This window comes from Phocoena sinus, chromosome 1 (genome assembly GCF_008692025.1).
Source record: "Phocoena sinus isolate mPhoSin1 chromosome 1, mPhoSin1.pri, whole genome shotgun sequence".
Taxonomy (NCBI): Eukaryota; Metazoa; Chordata; class Mammalia; order Artiodactyla; family Phocoenidae; genus Phocoena; species Phocoena sinus.
The window spans coordinates 88,382,859-88,400,587 of NC_045763.1; the positions used below are offsets into that span (position 1 = coordinate 88,382,859).

Below are 17,729 nucleotides of genomic sequence, written 5' to 3' on the forward strand. Positions count from 1 at the left end.
TAATTGATATTTTTAAAGAATCATAACTCACAAAACTCATTAGAAAGACCATGCCTGCCAAATGTGAGATCAATGTTTGTAAGGTGTAAATAGAACCATTTGGTATATGTCCAGGGAAACTTTTTAGAGTATAAAATAAAAAGTTAATAAATGGTACCCTAGAGGCAGGAACAAGTGATACTGAGCATGGTCCCGTGGGGCTCCTAGGCACAAAACGTTTCTGTGTCCCCCGTTTCTTTGATGACAGGAAACAGCCTTCATTCAGCCTCCATGACCTTCCCTGAGTTCCAATGGGTAGATCCAAGCAGTTGTTAATTAGCGAAGGGAGGGGATGTGAGACCAGGGAGAAACAAACAGTCGAGCAGCCTTGGGGCAAGGTCCTGTTTCCCCATTAACGGATACACACAACAATATCTTTGAACTATTTTGCAGATACTGAAACCCCCTCCAGGTGGGAGAAGTTAAGGATTAACGATGGCATGCTGCACACAAGCATGTAGACCCCAGACCAGTTGGACCTGAAGGTTGATGATGCTGACTCCTACTTACCTACCCACGAACCCATTAGAAGAATATCCATGAGCTGATCACACCCGTTTTGAATAATTACTATAAAACTTCTCATTGGGCTTCCCTGGTAGTGCAGTGGTTGCGAGTCTGCCTGCCGATGCAGGGGACACGGGTTCGTGCCCTGGTCCAGGAAGATCCCACATGCTGCGGAGCAGCTGGGCTCGTGAGCCATGGCCGCTGAGCCTGCGCGGCCGGAGCCTGTGCTCCACAACGGGAGAGGCAACAACAGTGAGGGGCCCACGTACCGCAAAATAAAACAAAACAAACAAAACTTCTATCTTCTCCAAGGGGGGGCACATAATTTTTCGAGGCAGGAGCCCACTGTGTCCCCTTTGCCTGGCAAAGTAATAAAGCTACTCTTTTCTACTTCACCCAAAACTCTGTCTCCAAGATTTGATTCAGCAACTGTGTACAGAGAAGCCGAGCTTTCGGCATCACAAGGTCATTTACAACTAGTCTTTAGCATCTTGCTCATACATAGGCGGCAGATTATGTAGTAGATTGTGTACCTGCTCAGTATCCCATATTGTCTCCAGGGAGTTGTGATTTGTAAATAAGGAAGTTGGTGAGATCCCAGGATGGCCCATGGGATGCAGAGGGTCTTTTAGCTGCCCAAAGAACTGGTCCAATCTGAACCACTATGATTCCCTTCCAAACATTCTCCAGTCGCTCTGGCAATCTGACTTCCATCAGGATAGCCAGCATTCTTTATTCCTCTACCCCCAAGAAAGAATTAATACCTGGGGAAAAAAAATCAAACTTATTTTTTTTAATTTAGTTTTTAAATTTTATTTGAAAAATACAATACACAGCAGAGAATTATTTCCTCCCCTACTGCTCTTTCACAAAGGAAACTGTATGGTAAGTGGAACTGAGATATTTGGCTAGGATAGATCCTGAGAAAAGAGAGGCCCAGTTAGAAGTGGAATAGACAAAGTCTGTCAAAGAAGTTTCACCTCTCTTTTAACATAAAAGATCCTTTTAGATAATCTTAGGAATCAGATAAAACATGTGCAGAATTTCTGCCATGCAAACAGAGACTACTGAAATTTTCAGGCTGACCAATTTATACTGACCTGGGCCCCAAGTAACTAGAATAAAAAGATGTTTTTATCAGAAAGACATGTGTTTGCCTGCTTTCACTAGACTACCTATGTACATATTTACAAATGAATATTTTCTTAAATGAGTTTTATCATTATTCTCAGTAACAGCATCATGGTTAAGGGCTCTTTGCTGACTTTTTGCCTTATGCATGTGTATCCTTTTTATCTTTCTGAATTTCCCTCATGGCAGGATCATTCACTGCACAATCTTGGGTCCATGACATTTAAATATGACAGATGACCTTACTCTGATCCTGGTTTAAATGTGGATTTCTGAGGAATTTATAACTCCTGCATTCAGACCAGGTTTAACCAGGTACAAAGATACATTTATATATAATATATAGCTAAGGCTTCCAACAAGAAAAATGTGACTAATTGATTCCTTGAAGACTGATGCTAGAACCAAGAGAACAGATCTCTTTAAGTCTTACTTGTAATCCTGCCTCCTAAGATATTATGATCATTCCCTCCACTTTCATTGCCAGTAAGTGAATTCCCCATCACTGTTATTGCCTAAAAAGTCTTTAATGAGGGTCAAAGGCATTCCAAGCTTTTTTAGTGTTCTAAATTTCTACCGGAACTGAATTTTCTAGAGAAGTCTGAAAGGCAGAAACGTGAATTTTCTGTTTGTTTGTTTTTTTTTCTGGCCCTACTAAAAGTGCTTTAACTCCCATGGTGATGAAAAAGAGTAAGTAACATCTAATTTGGGAGTAATGGACAAGTCTTTGGTTATATTTGTTTTCTGATTTCTGTTAAAATCACAGAGAAAATTAAAAGTTTATTTCCTTTAGCTCTATCAAGGTTGGGAAGAATCTTCTCAGTCAATTAACCACTTCTCATATAAGACAAAGCTACTCTGCGTAGCTTTGAAAATCACAAAGTTATTGTTGAGCAGTACATTGCATGGTTTTCTCAGAGTCCAATTTATTTTCCTTATATTATGATTTTCATCCTAATTCCACATGCTCAGTGTAAGGGAAGTCCCTCAGGGCCTCTCCTGAGGGGTGGGGTTAGGGCATGGGGGTGAGGGTTGCAGGAGAGACATCTGATTTAGGTTTTGACTTTACAAAAGACCTCACATCTAGACTCTTGACGTTATTTTAAAATAGGATTATAAATTGGCTAGTATATTGTTGTGCTTTGAAAAGTGTTCGTTCTTAAAACACAAATGTTTAAAATACAGCATAACTTTTATAACTTTATTTTGGCATGTCTTCATTTTTTGAAGTGCAGATAGTTGCCCAGACTCCGTTGACCTCTGAAAGGCCTCGATGTGTCCAAAATGATATGGCAGCTGTGGCATATTTAAAAAGAATACTAGGGTCAGAAAATCTAAATTTAAACTTTAACTGCCTCTTACTAGTTGTATGGAATTGGGCACATTATTTAACCTGCGTTGTCTTTATTTTTCTCATCTGTAACACTAAAGCCAAACTCTTAATGTTTACCCAGGGTTACTGTGAAGATTAAATGAACTAATAAATGAAAATGTACTTTGTAAACTATAACGTACTACACATACGCAAAGTAAAATACATTAACTACATTTCTTACTTTTATATAATTTAAACTGCGCTGTCAGGGTGTGGTTCTTTGCTATTTAAATTATCTGGAAACTTGACTAGTAAGAGAATGGAGCCTTAGACCACTCTTGAGACAATTATCAGTGGAAAAATGCTCAATAAATAGGTATCATTGTTAAGGATTTAGTCACTTTGACTCTCCTAAACACTGCCTGAATTCAAAAACTACAAGTCAACAATTAAACCACAACTGTCGGGAACAAAAATCCAAATAAATAATTTTTAATTATGATACATTACTTATTACAGTAAAAATTGGCATTTTCCCCTTCAAAAGCAGAAGCACCAGTCTTAGAATTTATAGTATGAATGGTATTTTAAGTGAAATATAGCATAATATTATGTGCAAACATTATTTTAGTACAGAACATACTTTCTAAAAGTAAAGTAATTTCACACACTGAAATCTGTTAGAATGGAAATAAGTCATGCTGAATAATGAAATAAAAGCCCCCATGACTTTCAAAGTCCACTTCAAATGAAACATGGTGTGCTGCCGAATAGAAGATACATGAAAAATTAAAAAGCTTGACTAGCTCAAAATAGAGGGACTTCTTACACAAATACGACTCGCGTAGAGGTTTCTTTTCACATGGTCTCAGTGATTCTGTGAGAAACTGAAGTGAATGTTTTATTTCAGAATTAATTTTTGTTCATTGGTCATCATTTTTTATTGAACCTACTCTGTGTGAGGCTTTGTTATAGGTGCTGGGGAGACAGAGAAGAAAGACACAGTCCTGCCCTTGAGGAGCTCACAGTCTAGTGGGGGAAACAGATAAGTTGACACTGATTTTTAAATTATAAAAATGATTAGACAACTTGATAAACGTTTTCGTCATCAAACACACTCTGGGTGTTATGAATGGATGGTGAAAAGGGACGATGTCCAATGCAGTGAAAGACCATCTGCTTCAATATCATGTGACTTCTGCGAAGGCAGTGATGTGGTTCTGCAAAAAGAAAAGAATTACAAAGTCAGAGCCCTGGAAAAACTGGCTTTGTAAAAGATTCAGTGCTTTTACAAATAATCATTAGCCTCATATAAAACTGTAGCCCAGGTGTGTTTAAACTGCAAAAGCATACAGCATTATTCAAATGAGTTGTACATATTATTACATAAATTTGGCTGCTAATTATATATTTTATTCAATATTATTAATTAATCAAATAGAGTAAAATGTTATACCTGCCTTATTCAAAATTAACACTGAAATTTGGAGAGATAAAAATGGCAATGCCAGGCATGTTAATATTCTGTTCAGTGTTAATGGAATTTTAATGCTGCATGTTGAAGTTTCAGACTAATTGCTCCCTGTGAGACAGATGGCGTAGAAGGAGTGGTGAAATGTTCAGACTGAAATGGCATTTGCTAGTTGACAAAGATCTCCTTTAAACACTTCATTTTTGATGCATGAATCCAGACTACAGACTGCAATCTCTGTTGTTTACCTCAACCAGAAAATTCTTTAAGGAGGTTTAAAATTTTTTGTTGTTGTTGTTTGTTTAAGCAACTGAATTGTGTACAAAGGAACCCTGCGGAATGGCTAATATTTAAATGGTTTCAGACATGCAACAGGCCATACCATGGCTGCTGAAATACTGCAGTGGAAAATCGACATGACATAATTAATCATGCCACATATAGGTCATGTCAAGAGCTAACTTAAGTGACAGCCCCAACCAATAACAGCAGCATTATGGAAGGGTTTTACCATCGAATTACCTGTTTGGAATGTTTTTCATAGTAGCTTGGACTCTTTATAAGTCAAAGACATCCTAAATAGAATTTCACGTAATGAATACACGCCATGAGATTTCTTCCGTGTATGTGTAGCTCTTTTCAGGTTAAGGTGTTTTAAATAGCTGAAACATTTTCTGAATGTATGTGAATAAATTAAAATTCATTTTCACTGAATTGAGGCATATTAACTGCAACTAGAAGGAGATTACTAACCACAGCTTAAGGCATTATTTTCTAGGTGCGACCCACTTAAGCCTAGAGAAAAACAGTATCAGTAAGAATCAGTAGTGAGCAGAGCATGCAGACCCTTTTACTAACTGCTTGCCAAGACCTTAGATACTTTAATTGCCCATTTAAAAAAATGCATGATGAAAATGTTGGCAAATTCAACAGTTCATCTCTAAGTTTTCTTGAGTTTTCCTTCCAAAAGCACAAGCATGACTTTAGGACAAAAAATATTTGTCAGAGTTATATAATGCACTATGACTGAGTAAAAGCCGTAAGAACTGTGGAAACAGTACATCATAGTTTTATTTCCAGTGGCCCCATGGGGACTTGAAATCTGTGAACAATTTGATATACAGTGTTTCAGTACAAAACTGACAGGAGTGCACTCCTCTGGACAGGACCTAGCACATAGTAATTTCTGGAAAGATGTTAAGATATAAATTGAAGATTGATCAGTCAGCGGCAAATGGAGGGTAGGGAAAGGGTGAAGACGTGACAGTGAAAAGAAAGGAAAGGCGATTAAAACAAAGGAGAGGGCTTCCCTGGTGGCGCAGTGGTTGAGAGTCCACCTGCCGATGCAGGGGACACGGGTTCGTGCCCCGGTCTGGGAAGATCCCACATGCCGCGGAGCTGCTGGGCCCGTGAGCCATGGCCGCTGAGCCTGCGCGTCCGGAGCCTGTGCTCCGCAACGGGAGAGGCCACAACAGTGAGAGGCCCGCGTACCGCAAAAAAATAAAAAAATAAAAAAAAAATAAAATAAAAGCACGTTTTGGTGACCACTAGATCTTCCTTTCACTGCCCATAAATTCTGAATGATATTACCCCTTTCTTTATGCTAAGTCATTACCAGGTTAAACTTCAAGGGTAAACAGTTTGTTTCCAGACTGACTCCACTTTTAGAGCCCAGGGCTCTGGGGAAATGCCTGCTTTTTCCAATTAGTACCCTTTCACTTTCACATCACAATTAAGTTCTAATCTCTGAGTTGATTTTTCCTATTTGACTGGAATTAGAAGGGTTCTACTTGGGGCTAATCATTTAAAGATGGTCATTAGGTAAACAGAGGAAAATAAATAACAAAGTGACTATGCAAAAGGAAGAGAAAATAAAGGGGAAATTTAATAACAGTTTCCAAGTACATTAAAGGAGTATACAGAGAGCACAGGGGCCATCTGTTTATTAATTTCACTAAGAGCAAATAAACCCACACCACAGACTGAAAGGGATGGACCTTATATCTCAGTATGCTTTAAGAAATAAGATGAATTCTCGTCTAGCACAGGAGCAGTTTTTCCCTGAAAGAATCTTGAGAAAGGGCAAACTAATTACTTAAAGTCCTTACCATCTAGAAGACTCTATGATTCTATATTATAACAATTACATCCATGTAAATGCATGATTTGAAATATTCAAATGGTATAATTCCTATGCAGGAAGTTATGACATTGCTCACTTCATCAGCATTTTTCTCAGTAATATTTAAAAAAACAGAATTGCACTTAATATTTTCAGATCACCTGTCTTGAGGAATGGACTCCCTATGAGGAAAACTAGGTGACAAGGATTTTCCCCTTTTAACCCAGCTGAATTCTTAATATGCACTACTAAATCTTATTAGTAGATGATAGTGCAAACACTCAGCAGGCAAACCAAAAACTCATGCATAGAAGCTTAATTCAGAGTCACAAGAAGAAAGTGGTCATATAAGTCATCAGTGCAATTATACATACAGAGGATTAGAGTGGAGATAACAAAGCTTGTGTCCAAAGAGTTGAAGATTAGAATATGCTACATCCATTAGAAAGTGTTCATTCAAGTCCACAGCAAATCAGTGAGCAAAATACTGAATCCAGTCCTTGAGTGCAGAGGTCCCATGGAAAAACAAGCGCTTGTTTCTGAAAAGTAGTTTTGGATTCTTAAATTTGATATACTCTAAGTCTCTAGCATATCAATTTTTGAAGCCTTAAGTTCTATGTGAAAATTTCTGTTTTCCTATTTATTCTATACCCCCAGTTGTATAAATTATGCTTTGGAATTTTAAAAAGTTACTTAAAACAAAATTGTCATTTACTCATGACATGAAAATTTGGTGATGACTTGCCACCTGACAAGATCTGCCACCCGCCATTTCTCTTTGAGAAAACAGAGGGAGATGCAAAATGAGTACCTCAGGTAAGAAAACAAAAAATAGTCACTACTATTAAGGGCTATTTCATTGAAGAACGCTAATTTCCCATTAATGAGTGAAAAAAATCAGTGAAAAAACAAAATATATTTGAATAAATATATACAAAATTTTATATTGAATAAAAATAACAATAACAACCCAAACAACCTGGTATCTAAATCCCTTTTCGTTGTAATGGAAACCTGCACAAGAGGACACGGTTTCTGTATTTGCCTTAGCTTTGCAACCAACTCCAACACCAGTGCGCTCTAGCGCACATACGTTTATTGCCTTAATTGAAGGTGTTCACAGTGGCTGATTCCCGTTATCCAGCTGAAAAGCCTTGCAAGACAGCCTTTAAAGGACCTTCCCTGTGAAGTTTCTTCTTGACCATTCTCAATAGGTTGGATTTGGGACACCTACAAAATGTGTTTTATATATTATTTCAGTGTTTATTTAAATATTGACTGACTTACTTGGATAAAGTGCTAGTCTATTTAAAGTTCTATGCTGTTATATTGCTGCACCAAATGCTGAGGTTAAATGTTGTTCCAGTTCTGTTCTTTCTGGATGATTATAAACAGCTTTTGTTTTTTAACAGGAGGTTATCAGCAATCAGCTTTGATGCTAAACTTAAGGATAAAATGGGATCTGTGCATATGATGGCTAACTCAATGATTTGTGTACTCAGCTCTATTGGTAAGGAAGCTGGGTGGCACAGTGGACTCTGGAGTCAGGTAGTGTGAATGTCAAGTGTTTGAAGGTGGGCTCCGTACCAACTGAAATTTTCACAAGCAATTTAACCTTTCAGAGACTTAGCTTTCTCATTTGTGAAATGGAAATAATAATACCTATTTGAATAGATTTTTATTAAGATTAAATGAGATGATATGAACAAAGGTCCTTGTCTCTACTCAAACATATCATTATATCGATAGTTGTCTGTAAAAGCCAGAGAAACAAGATAAAAAAGTAAAACCCAAATGTTTCTGGTAAAATTGGTACAAATTCATTTGGTGGTAAAAAACAAACCTGAATAGCTGTGAGGCAATTTGTACTCTGTTATGCTGTGGAAATATCCATCTTTGATTACAAAGTGATGCCCAAGATTCTGCTTGTGTAACAGAATACACAGTACTTTCCCCTAAAATATAAAATATTTTAATCCTGAAAAACACCTAGCACTAATGATTTAGGATAAGGAATCATGGTCCTATAATAATCAACAATTATTACAGACACAGCCTACATTTTATCAGGGGAAGGTGGATGGATGTCATACTCCCAAATATTGGCTATCTTTATTTTGCATTTGCTTCCTCCTTCCTTCACTGTGTCTCTTGATGAAGGCAAAATGGGTAGGAGAAGAGAGAAGGAAGAAAAGCAGTAGCATATGAAGTGTGTGCTCTTAGACTCTGCTTTGTCACATTGTTTTCCTCCTGGTAGGTTGTGAACTTGGTGAGTATTTTAGAAAAGAGAAATGATGTTAGGTCCATATTAGAAGAAATTATTAGAGAACTTCAAACTTGAGACTACAAAACATTGTAAAGTTCATCTAAGCAATTTCTTGTTTTAAAAAGTTGGGGATGTGAAGACATAAAAAACGTGATAGAACCAGAGTTCTCTCAGGAAAGATGACTTTTGGGGAACTATTTCTTTTTTTTATAGTGGTTCTGTTTCAATTCAGAGTTTTATATTAGTTCAGAGTTTTGTTTCTTCGCAGGAATTTCCTTTTACACCAGTCTGAGAACCACTGCCAAAAGGTACAGAAAAGTGATTAGTTAGCAATGTGAGCACTGCCAGGTATATACAATCAATTCTTAAAATATTATTTATCTGGTAAAAAGAGCATTGCCTAAAAAAGCAGTAATCCTGAATGGTTCTCTAAAAAAAAAAAAAAAAATCTCTGTGTTTAAATACTTCTGGGAACAGCTGCACATTATTTCCCTTGCTTAGAACTTCACGGGGCATAAGGTACTGAGAAGATGTGTAATAAACTCTTGGGTTTCACTGTAACTCAATGTTTCCCAATGCACCGACATGAAACTCCAAGTAAGTCTATTAATACTAATGTGTTTATGGTCCTTAGTGGATGTGGGTATCCCTGGACTCTATCTAAAGTTTCTTAACTTCCCTAACTCTAATGACCTGTCTAACATACTTTTAGCCCATATTCACAACTATGTTCTCAACCATCAACCCAATGTACCTCCTGGCCTACCTCCCTCATACTACAAAGTTTCTTTGGCCATTTTAGAAATTTCCCAACCAATAATTGTGCATCTGCTCCAGCTCATCTTGCTTCTTTTCAATTCTATTTCTATTACATTCATTCTGGACCCCATTTGAACTCTCTTTAATGGCATCCTCAAGTCTCTTGACCCAGTGCTCTTACCTCACTTGCCAAATAAAACCTTGGTGCAAGCTCGTTCCTCTATTTGGAATATTTTTCTCTCCTTCTCCCATGGCCACCAGTCCTTCAGATCTCTACTTAGAGGATGTTGTAAGCATCGCTAAGTTTGGATGGGTCCCCGTTTATGTGCTCCTCTAGTATAGCTATCATCACCCTGTTCTGAATTTGCTTATAAAATTATTTATAAAATCTATAAAAGTACAGACTCATGAGACTGTAAACTCATGGGTCCTGGGAAAGGTACCATAGTGCTGCTTATTTGATATTTGTTACATGTTTCATATATTACAAACCTAGTAACAAATAAAATTTTACTATACATAACAAATGATGGTAAAAAAGGTAACTCACCCATAAATTGTACTCATGCCTTCTTTTACACTAGTATTTTAATCTAACTAATGGCTTCTTATTTAATTTCTCTTTAACTTTTTAAAAAAGCATTATATTTGCTAAATAAGCAGCCCAATGCTACTTGACAGAGAAGAATCAGAGGCTGTGGGTAATGAATCAAGTGCATGATAAGTTCTTGTATAACCAGGAGCTGATTAGAACTCTTTATTTAAAAACTTGCCTATTTTCAGAAAGAGGTACCAGTCAATAAAAATCTGGATGAGCTACATCAAGAGTAATTTCAGAACCATTCAAACCCATAAGGGCCATTAGGCATGACACAGATACTTCAGAAACATTTTGTAAAGGTAAAATATTGAATATATTTACCATACAAACCAACAATCCCATTCCTAGGTATTTATCCAAGAGACTGAAAAATATACATTTTCACAAAAACCTGTGCATGAATTTTTATATCAGCTTTATTCATAATTGGGAAAAACTGGAAACAGCCCAAATATCCTTCAATTGGTAAATGGATTTTAAAAAATGATGGTACATCCTATACAACAGAATACCACTCAGCAATAAAAAAGGAAAAAAAGAAAACAGGTAACAACATGAATGAATTTCAAATGCATTATGCAAGGTGAAAGAAGACTCAAAAGGCTACATACTATATGAATCCATTTATATGACATCCTGGAAAAGGTAAAACTATAGGAACAGAAAAAAGATAGTGGTTGCCAGGGGTTGGGGGCTAAAGGAGGGGTTGGCTACCATTTTAGGGTGATAGAAATGTTCTATAACTTGATTGTGGTTATGATTACATGATGGTAGGCATTTGTCAAAACTCATAAAACTATATGCTAAAAAGGGAATTTTATAGGATGTAAATTATGCCTTTAATAAACCCCAATTAATAAAAGGAGTATTAAGCCACTTTATGAATTAAGTCTAAGGGCCAAGTGATGACTAGAATCTGTCAGTTATTGAACTATTGTTTCAATATTTGTTTCAGTCACAAAAACGGAAATACAAAATAAGTGTACAGGAAGGTATTCAAAAGATGCAAATTAAAATGAGGTAATTCATTTATTTTTGACCTATAAGATTGGTGAAGATTGTTAAGAACAATATTCTCCGTTCTTGGTTTGATGTGAATCAAACCGAAAACCTTAAGAGTACTCATCCTCTTTTTTTCCAGCATTTCCACTTCTATAAATACATCTTAAATAAGTTATTAATTGAACTTACAAATATATCTATTTTAGAGATGTTTACCCTAGTATTTATAATTGTGGGAAATTGGAAGTGGAAGCAATCCTCTGCCTAACAAAGGTAATGATTAATTTATATGGATTAAAGCTTTTCAATGTAATTCTATATTGTAATTCTATGTGTACAGCACAGTGATTATGATCTGGAGCTCTGCAGTGATAAACATGGAATATAAATAAAAAATGGAAAAAACAGTTCTGTATTCCAATTTCAGAATGCAGGTTATGTGACCTTGGGCAAATTACTTAACCTCTTTAAGTCTCCTTCTCTGTAAAATCGGAATAACAAGCTACACTCAAATGATTTCTGTAAAAACTAAAATGGCATTTTATGTGTGATGTTCTTTGCGTAATTCTGGACACATATTAGGTTCTCACTGAAGATTAGCTTTTACAGTTATGCTTGATATGATGATATATTCATTGATCTGGAGCATACTCATGATATACTGTTACATGGGCAAAAGCTGGCTACAGAAGGGAGCATCCAGGGAGGTCCCGTACCACACACAAACTCAGACACATACTCATGGGGTCTCGAAGGCTATTTTAAGAAAATATGTCCAGTCATTACTGTGGTAGGATATGGATATTTCCTATTCATTACTATTTTGCTTACCCAGATTTTCAAATTTTAAATAATGTACATAAGTTACTTGTTGCTCCTTTAACAGAAACGACAAACAACAAAAACTAAATGTGGTTGTTTCATAAGACTGGGAATGGGGTCATTGTTTATTTTCCTAGTTTTAGTCAAATAAAACTGTATTTTCTCTACCAAAAATGTTCATAGTGTCATGGTGCTCTGGACTGATTTTGAAGGCTGCCATAGCTTCAAAAGCATCTCTAGGACAGTCTACCAAAAGGGAACCAATCTGAGAGAAGAGGGGGATGAATGGGTGGAAGAAGTTTTCCATGTGTAACTAACGATGTGTGCACTGAGAATGATTTTTTAAATCCATCATTGTCTTATTCTGTCCTTAACTAATGACTGCACGAATCATATAATTTAAAAATGCAGTCATCAACTCTATATTTATTCATAAAATGAGATGAGAGAGCTTGTTTATATTCAAAAGTAATGTACTGAAAAGACGCTTTTATAAAAGGCCTGCTAGATATGACTGAACAAAAAAATCTGGCTTTTATTCTTTGTATAGTATATTATGATTTATAAATAGTGTGGAAAAATAAATAATGAATATATGTAAGTACAAATAGGAAAAATGACATATGGCAAAGTAATATCAGTATATGCTAATTTTTCTAACCTAAAACGTTGATGCCTGGTTGGAATTTTTAAGCTTCCATTTTCAATTGCCTTTTTTAAGCAATATTGAATTTAACAAATGAGAACAGAGTACGGCATGTAAACATTGATTCACTTCAAATATTTTTCATAAGTGCTCAAAGCTTAGATTGAGAAAAAAGGCCTAAAATATAAAGATATTTTGTTCCACTAACTCTTCCAGTATCTGATCACTAATACAGTTGTTTTGACAGGTCCTATGTAACATTTACATTACAGCTCAGCAGCTCTGTTAAACAAAGATTTGCATTATAGAAAAGGAACTGAATCTTAAACAGATTGCCATTGTTATTCAAGCACAACATTTTGAAACCTCAAAAGAATTTATCACAGAGAGCACCACGTATAATCATATTCGTCTTGGCAAGAAACCACAGGATTGTTTTGCTGTTGCTATGACACTAATGTATGCAACATTTTATACTATAAGATTTTCTGCCACATGTGCTATGTATGACATAGACGATCTGTATACATTTTTAAATCCGTGAAACATACCTATAAGGGTATCCTATCCTGCAATAAAATGAAAATCCTATTAAGGGAATCATTATTGTTACAGGAGGGAATTAACTTGTGTTAAGCACCTACCATGTGCCAAGAAGTTCATTTGGGATCTGTTAAGCCCAACAATTACTCCATAAGAAAAACATTATTATATCAACCTTTTTGGAAAAGGAGAAGAGGAATAATTTGTCTAACCCCGCCCAGTTCTAATGTAGACAAACCAAGCTTCAGACTCAGGACTGCCAGCTGCAGAAGCTTGTCTCTCCAACCTCCACCCCCACCCCCACTCTGCCTAAATTTCAGCTCAGGCTTCACCTTGATTTCTGTGATTTTATAATCTGCAAAACAGTCAATGTAAATGTCAATGCATGGGCTTTCCTGGGTCACCGTGAATTCTCTTAGAATTTTCCTATCTATATAGTTTTCCTTCGCAGTTGCCATGGGAATTAAACAAAACATGGTAATTTCTATCTGTATTAGTACACATTCCTTATGCCATTTCTAGATTTTTCAAACTGTTATCACTGGTTACCACTTTCACTCAGGTGATGCTTCTGTTAATCAGGAAGTGCTTTCATACAACGAAGCTTCTTGGGTAGTACAGGTTAGTGGAAAGTCCCTGACCCGATGTACAAAGCTGTAATCTTGTAAATTATTCCTAGCATTACCTTCCCTTTCTTGTTGTTGGCAAGAGGGAATTACCTTTGGTTTAAATGATTAGGTCACATAAACCTAAGAAAAAATGATGCTTAGGCTTAGATGGAAAAAAAATATTTTTTCGCAAAAAGCATTGCCTATACCTGGCCCTATCCACTAAGTGAGTTCTCAAAGTGATCTCCAATGAGCCAGCCATAAGTGGCTACAGTGGCCTGTTCTATTTGCCTTAATAAAACTATGCAGATTATCAACTCCTCTCAGATTTATTGGAAATATTCCATTTTCTATCAAATCCCATCTATCCTTACATTTATTTTTAAATATTTTTGCTCCCTTGCTAGATAGTGAGTGTCCCTTTCTTTAGATCTGCTGTTTGGCACCAGTTAAAATTGATAATGCATAAGCACACATCACGTGTATGTGATTACCTATGCAAATCTGAACAGCAGCTTTCTGCCTTAGAGAGAGAACAAGCAGAGGGCAAGAGGGAAAAAACAAAAGCATTTAGTGTTTTATTTCTGGGATGAATGAAGCTTGACCCAGGAGGACCCCTGGAAGGAAGGAAGTCAAGGTGCTCCTTTTCTGTTAGTTAATGGCCAAGAGAAATGTCTGAAGAGAGGACAGGAAAACTCCAAAGATGGAAGGTCAGCAGGTTTCTTGAGGTGGGTAGGGTGGAGGGATAGTTTTCTTAGTGACACCCTGGTCAGCAGTTAGCCCTTTTTCACTGTAAAGTACTGGTATGGTTAGATAACCCCTGCATATAGACCGAATGCTTGTGTGCCCCCAAATTCATATGTTGAAACCTAATCCCCAACATGATATCAGGAAATGGGGCTTTTGGGAAGTGATTAGCTCATAAGGGCGGAGTCTTTTATGAATGGGATAAGTATTCTTATAAAGACCCTAGAGAACTCCCTCACCCCTGCTGCCATGTGAAGACACAGGGAGAAGATGGCCATCTATGAACCAGGAAGTGAGCCCTCACCAGAGACTGAATCTGCCAGTGCCTTGATCTTAGACATCCTAGCCTCCAGGATGGTGAGAAATAAGTTTCTGTTATTTATAAGCCACCAGTCTATAGTATTTTGTTATAGCAGCCTGAATAGAGTAATACAACTCCTCTGATCAGAATCAGCACCCCACCAAGAGAGACTTTGCCAAATGATGCCTGGTCAGTCAATATGGCACAACATGGCTGTATTGAGGTCTAGTCCATGTCATCTTTATCATTTATCTGGATTTTTACAACAGCCTCTCAGATTGGTTTTTGTTTGATTTTGTTTTGCTGCACTGTTGCTCTCCTTCAATTTATTCTCCATTCTGAACACGCCATTTCCTTCCTTACACTCCTTCATGGCTCCCCTTTGCTTACAGGGTAAGAAACAACTTCACAGTGTTGCGTAAAAGACCCTTCACAAATTTTCATCAAACATGACAGAGAGTACTTTTCCATATACTTCTTTTTCATTTGCATTTGATCTCTAATGATGTGCTTATTCATGAACTTTGCCCAGTTTTCAATTCGGATGTTTTATACATTACAGACATTAACCCATTGGCAAGTGTGTAGTTTACATCTTACACTTCGTCATTGGACTTTTAAAACTGTTTAAACTACTCTTGATAAATTTTATTTTAAAAAATGCTTGAACCTAAATTTTTCTAGTCAGTAACGCAAGAATGAAGCAGTAATATTGAGTCCCTCCTTTATAAAATCTACAAATTATCATACTTTGACAATTTTATTAGCATTATCTAAGATTTGTCTCATTTTGTCATTGCTGTATTAATTTATTTTGTTATAGATCTTCTCTCTAAATGAATTTTATAATTTTGCCCTGTTTCTGTCACTGCATTTACCACAGTCAATTCTAATTAAGTCTATATTTAAATGGTTTCCATTTTTCCTGCCAACTCATTCATAATATGACTCTTCTCAATTTGAGAGCTCTAGATATTGGTGTTTTGCTCAGTTAACTGGTAAATATCTTCTGGTACGAGCAAATATCTTCTTTCATGAGTAATATAGTTCCTGAATTCTTACGCATGTGGTGCTTTATGATTATCTTAACACTTAAATGACCTTTTGGGTGGGAATAGAATCCGTATGTCACCACCTTTTTCATGGAAACTCGGAAGACATTACTCCATTTTATTCTGGCATCTAATCCTATAGAGGGAGAAGTCTGAGACTAACATGCTGTTAGTCTTGGGTGGTATATTAGTTTTGTTGTATTAGTTTTCAGTAGGCACACTGTATTTTAACCTCAAAAGCTCAGTTGGCTTCCAACAACAAATGTGTGTATATACCTCCTCATACTACATGTTGGTGGTCAGGTTCTACGGATCTGCCCCAAGCTACAGGTTGGGTGTTGGTCTGCTTCCCATGACTTCCCATTCTGGGACTCAGGCTGTCAGAACAGCCCGTATCTGGAACACAGCCTTCTCCTGGAAGAAGGCTCAAGAGCAACAGGGTGGGCAGAAGCTCATGATGGCTCTACAAGTTTCTGGTTGATGGGTTATCTATCAGGTTCACTCACATGTTATTGATCAAGTCCAAAATAACTGGAGCAGGAAGGATACTCTGCATATGGAAGAGGGTAGTTAATAATTGGGAACAAAAATACCATCTACCACAATATTTATAGAATTCTTTCTTCAGTATTGAAATTTGAAAATTTCACTGAGAAATATCTAAATTCTGGTATATATTTTAATTTTCCCTTGTATCCTGTTAACCCTTGGAGCCTAAAGATTCAGATATTTATTTGGAAGGAAAGTTTACTTATAGTATTTCTCTGAATATTGCTATAGCTTCATTTGTCCTCTTTAGCATCTACAGTGATTCACATGTTACATTTCTGTGGTATATCCTTCATATCTATTATTTTTACTCAGATCAATTCTATTCTCTTGTTCTTGTACTATGAATTCTGAAACCTGTCCTTAACATAACTGATTTCACTCTCTCCATTGTGGATTTTGTTCTTTATGGTTTCTAGTATTGGTTTTAATCTTGCCATGACATTCTCTTCTTACATTAGTTTCCTAATTGTTCCAGCTATCTTTCATCTCTCATTTCACATATTTTCTTTAATTTCTTGACAGTAGAAAGCAGATATTATCTACAATGAATTTAATTATCTTGTAATCTTTTTTCCCTCAAAAACGTATTCTATCTCTTAAAATATGTCTCTCTTCTGTGTCATGAAATCATTTTAAAGGATTTAAGTAATTGTCCTGATTATTTATACTTGAATCAGAATAGATTTAGCTCAGTTTATCTTCCTAAACTGAGTGGGAGAAGATTCAAAGACCCCTGAACTGTTTTCTTGAATAGTCAGGGAATCCTTCACCTAGATCTTAAGCTGAAGAGCTGGAGAATGTAGTTTTATAATGTCATTTTGATGATTTACCAGCCTGACAGGAGTGGGAGAAGAAGCTGAGGCCATGGACATTTCCAGGAAGGTCACTTTATTTCTATATGAAACTATATAGAAGCTATAATGAAACTATTGCTATGGCTGCTGAAATATCAGGACTGCTATTCTGTTCAGCTTAAACTCTACTACAGGAAGATGACATAGTCCTTGGAGGCAGCTTATTTATTTTTATTTTTTTACCCATTTTATGGTACCCATTCAGTTCAGGAAAGGGTTCTTTCATCTGGCACGCGCCCATATTAATGAGAAGCCTGATCAGAGGAAAGCTTCTTGCCTGAAGGCTTTCTTTTGGTGTGTACTTGACTATCTGCTAACCCTGCTTCAACATGGTGTTGGTCCAAGGTGCTGAATTGTGCTCTAAATAAGTCTTCTGGTTCTCTTAAAGGTC

At 36.5% G+C, this 17,729-nt stretch overlaps 1 protein-coding gene across 2 annotated transcripts in view; it reads right to left on the reverse strand.

The window, feature by feature from the left end:
* Nucleotides 1-3,468: 3,468 nt before the first annotated feature.
* Nucleotides 3,469-17,729, reverse strand: part of PLPPR5 (phospholipid phosphatase related 5) — a 126,561-nt gene continuing 112,300 nt past the window's right edge. The window contains exon 6 of one of the 2 annotated variants that reach the window (XM_032645784.1): nucleotides 3,469-4,212. In XM_032645784.1, the coding sequence (XP_032501675.1) occupies nucleotides 4,180-4,212 (33 nt within the window). In that variant the 3' untranslated portion in view covers nucleotides 3,469-4,179. The remainder of the gene's footprint in view (nucleotides 4,213-17,729) is intronic. The other variant, XM_032645794.1, reaches the window with a different exon arrangement.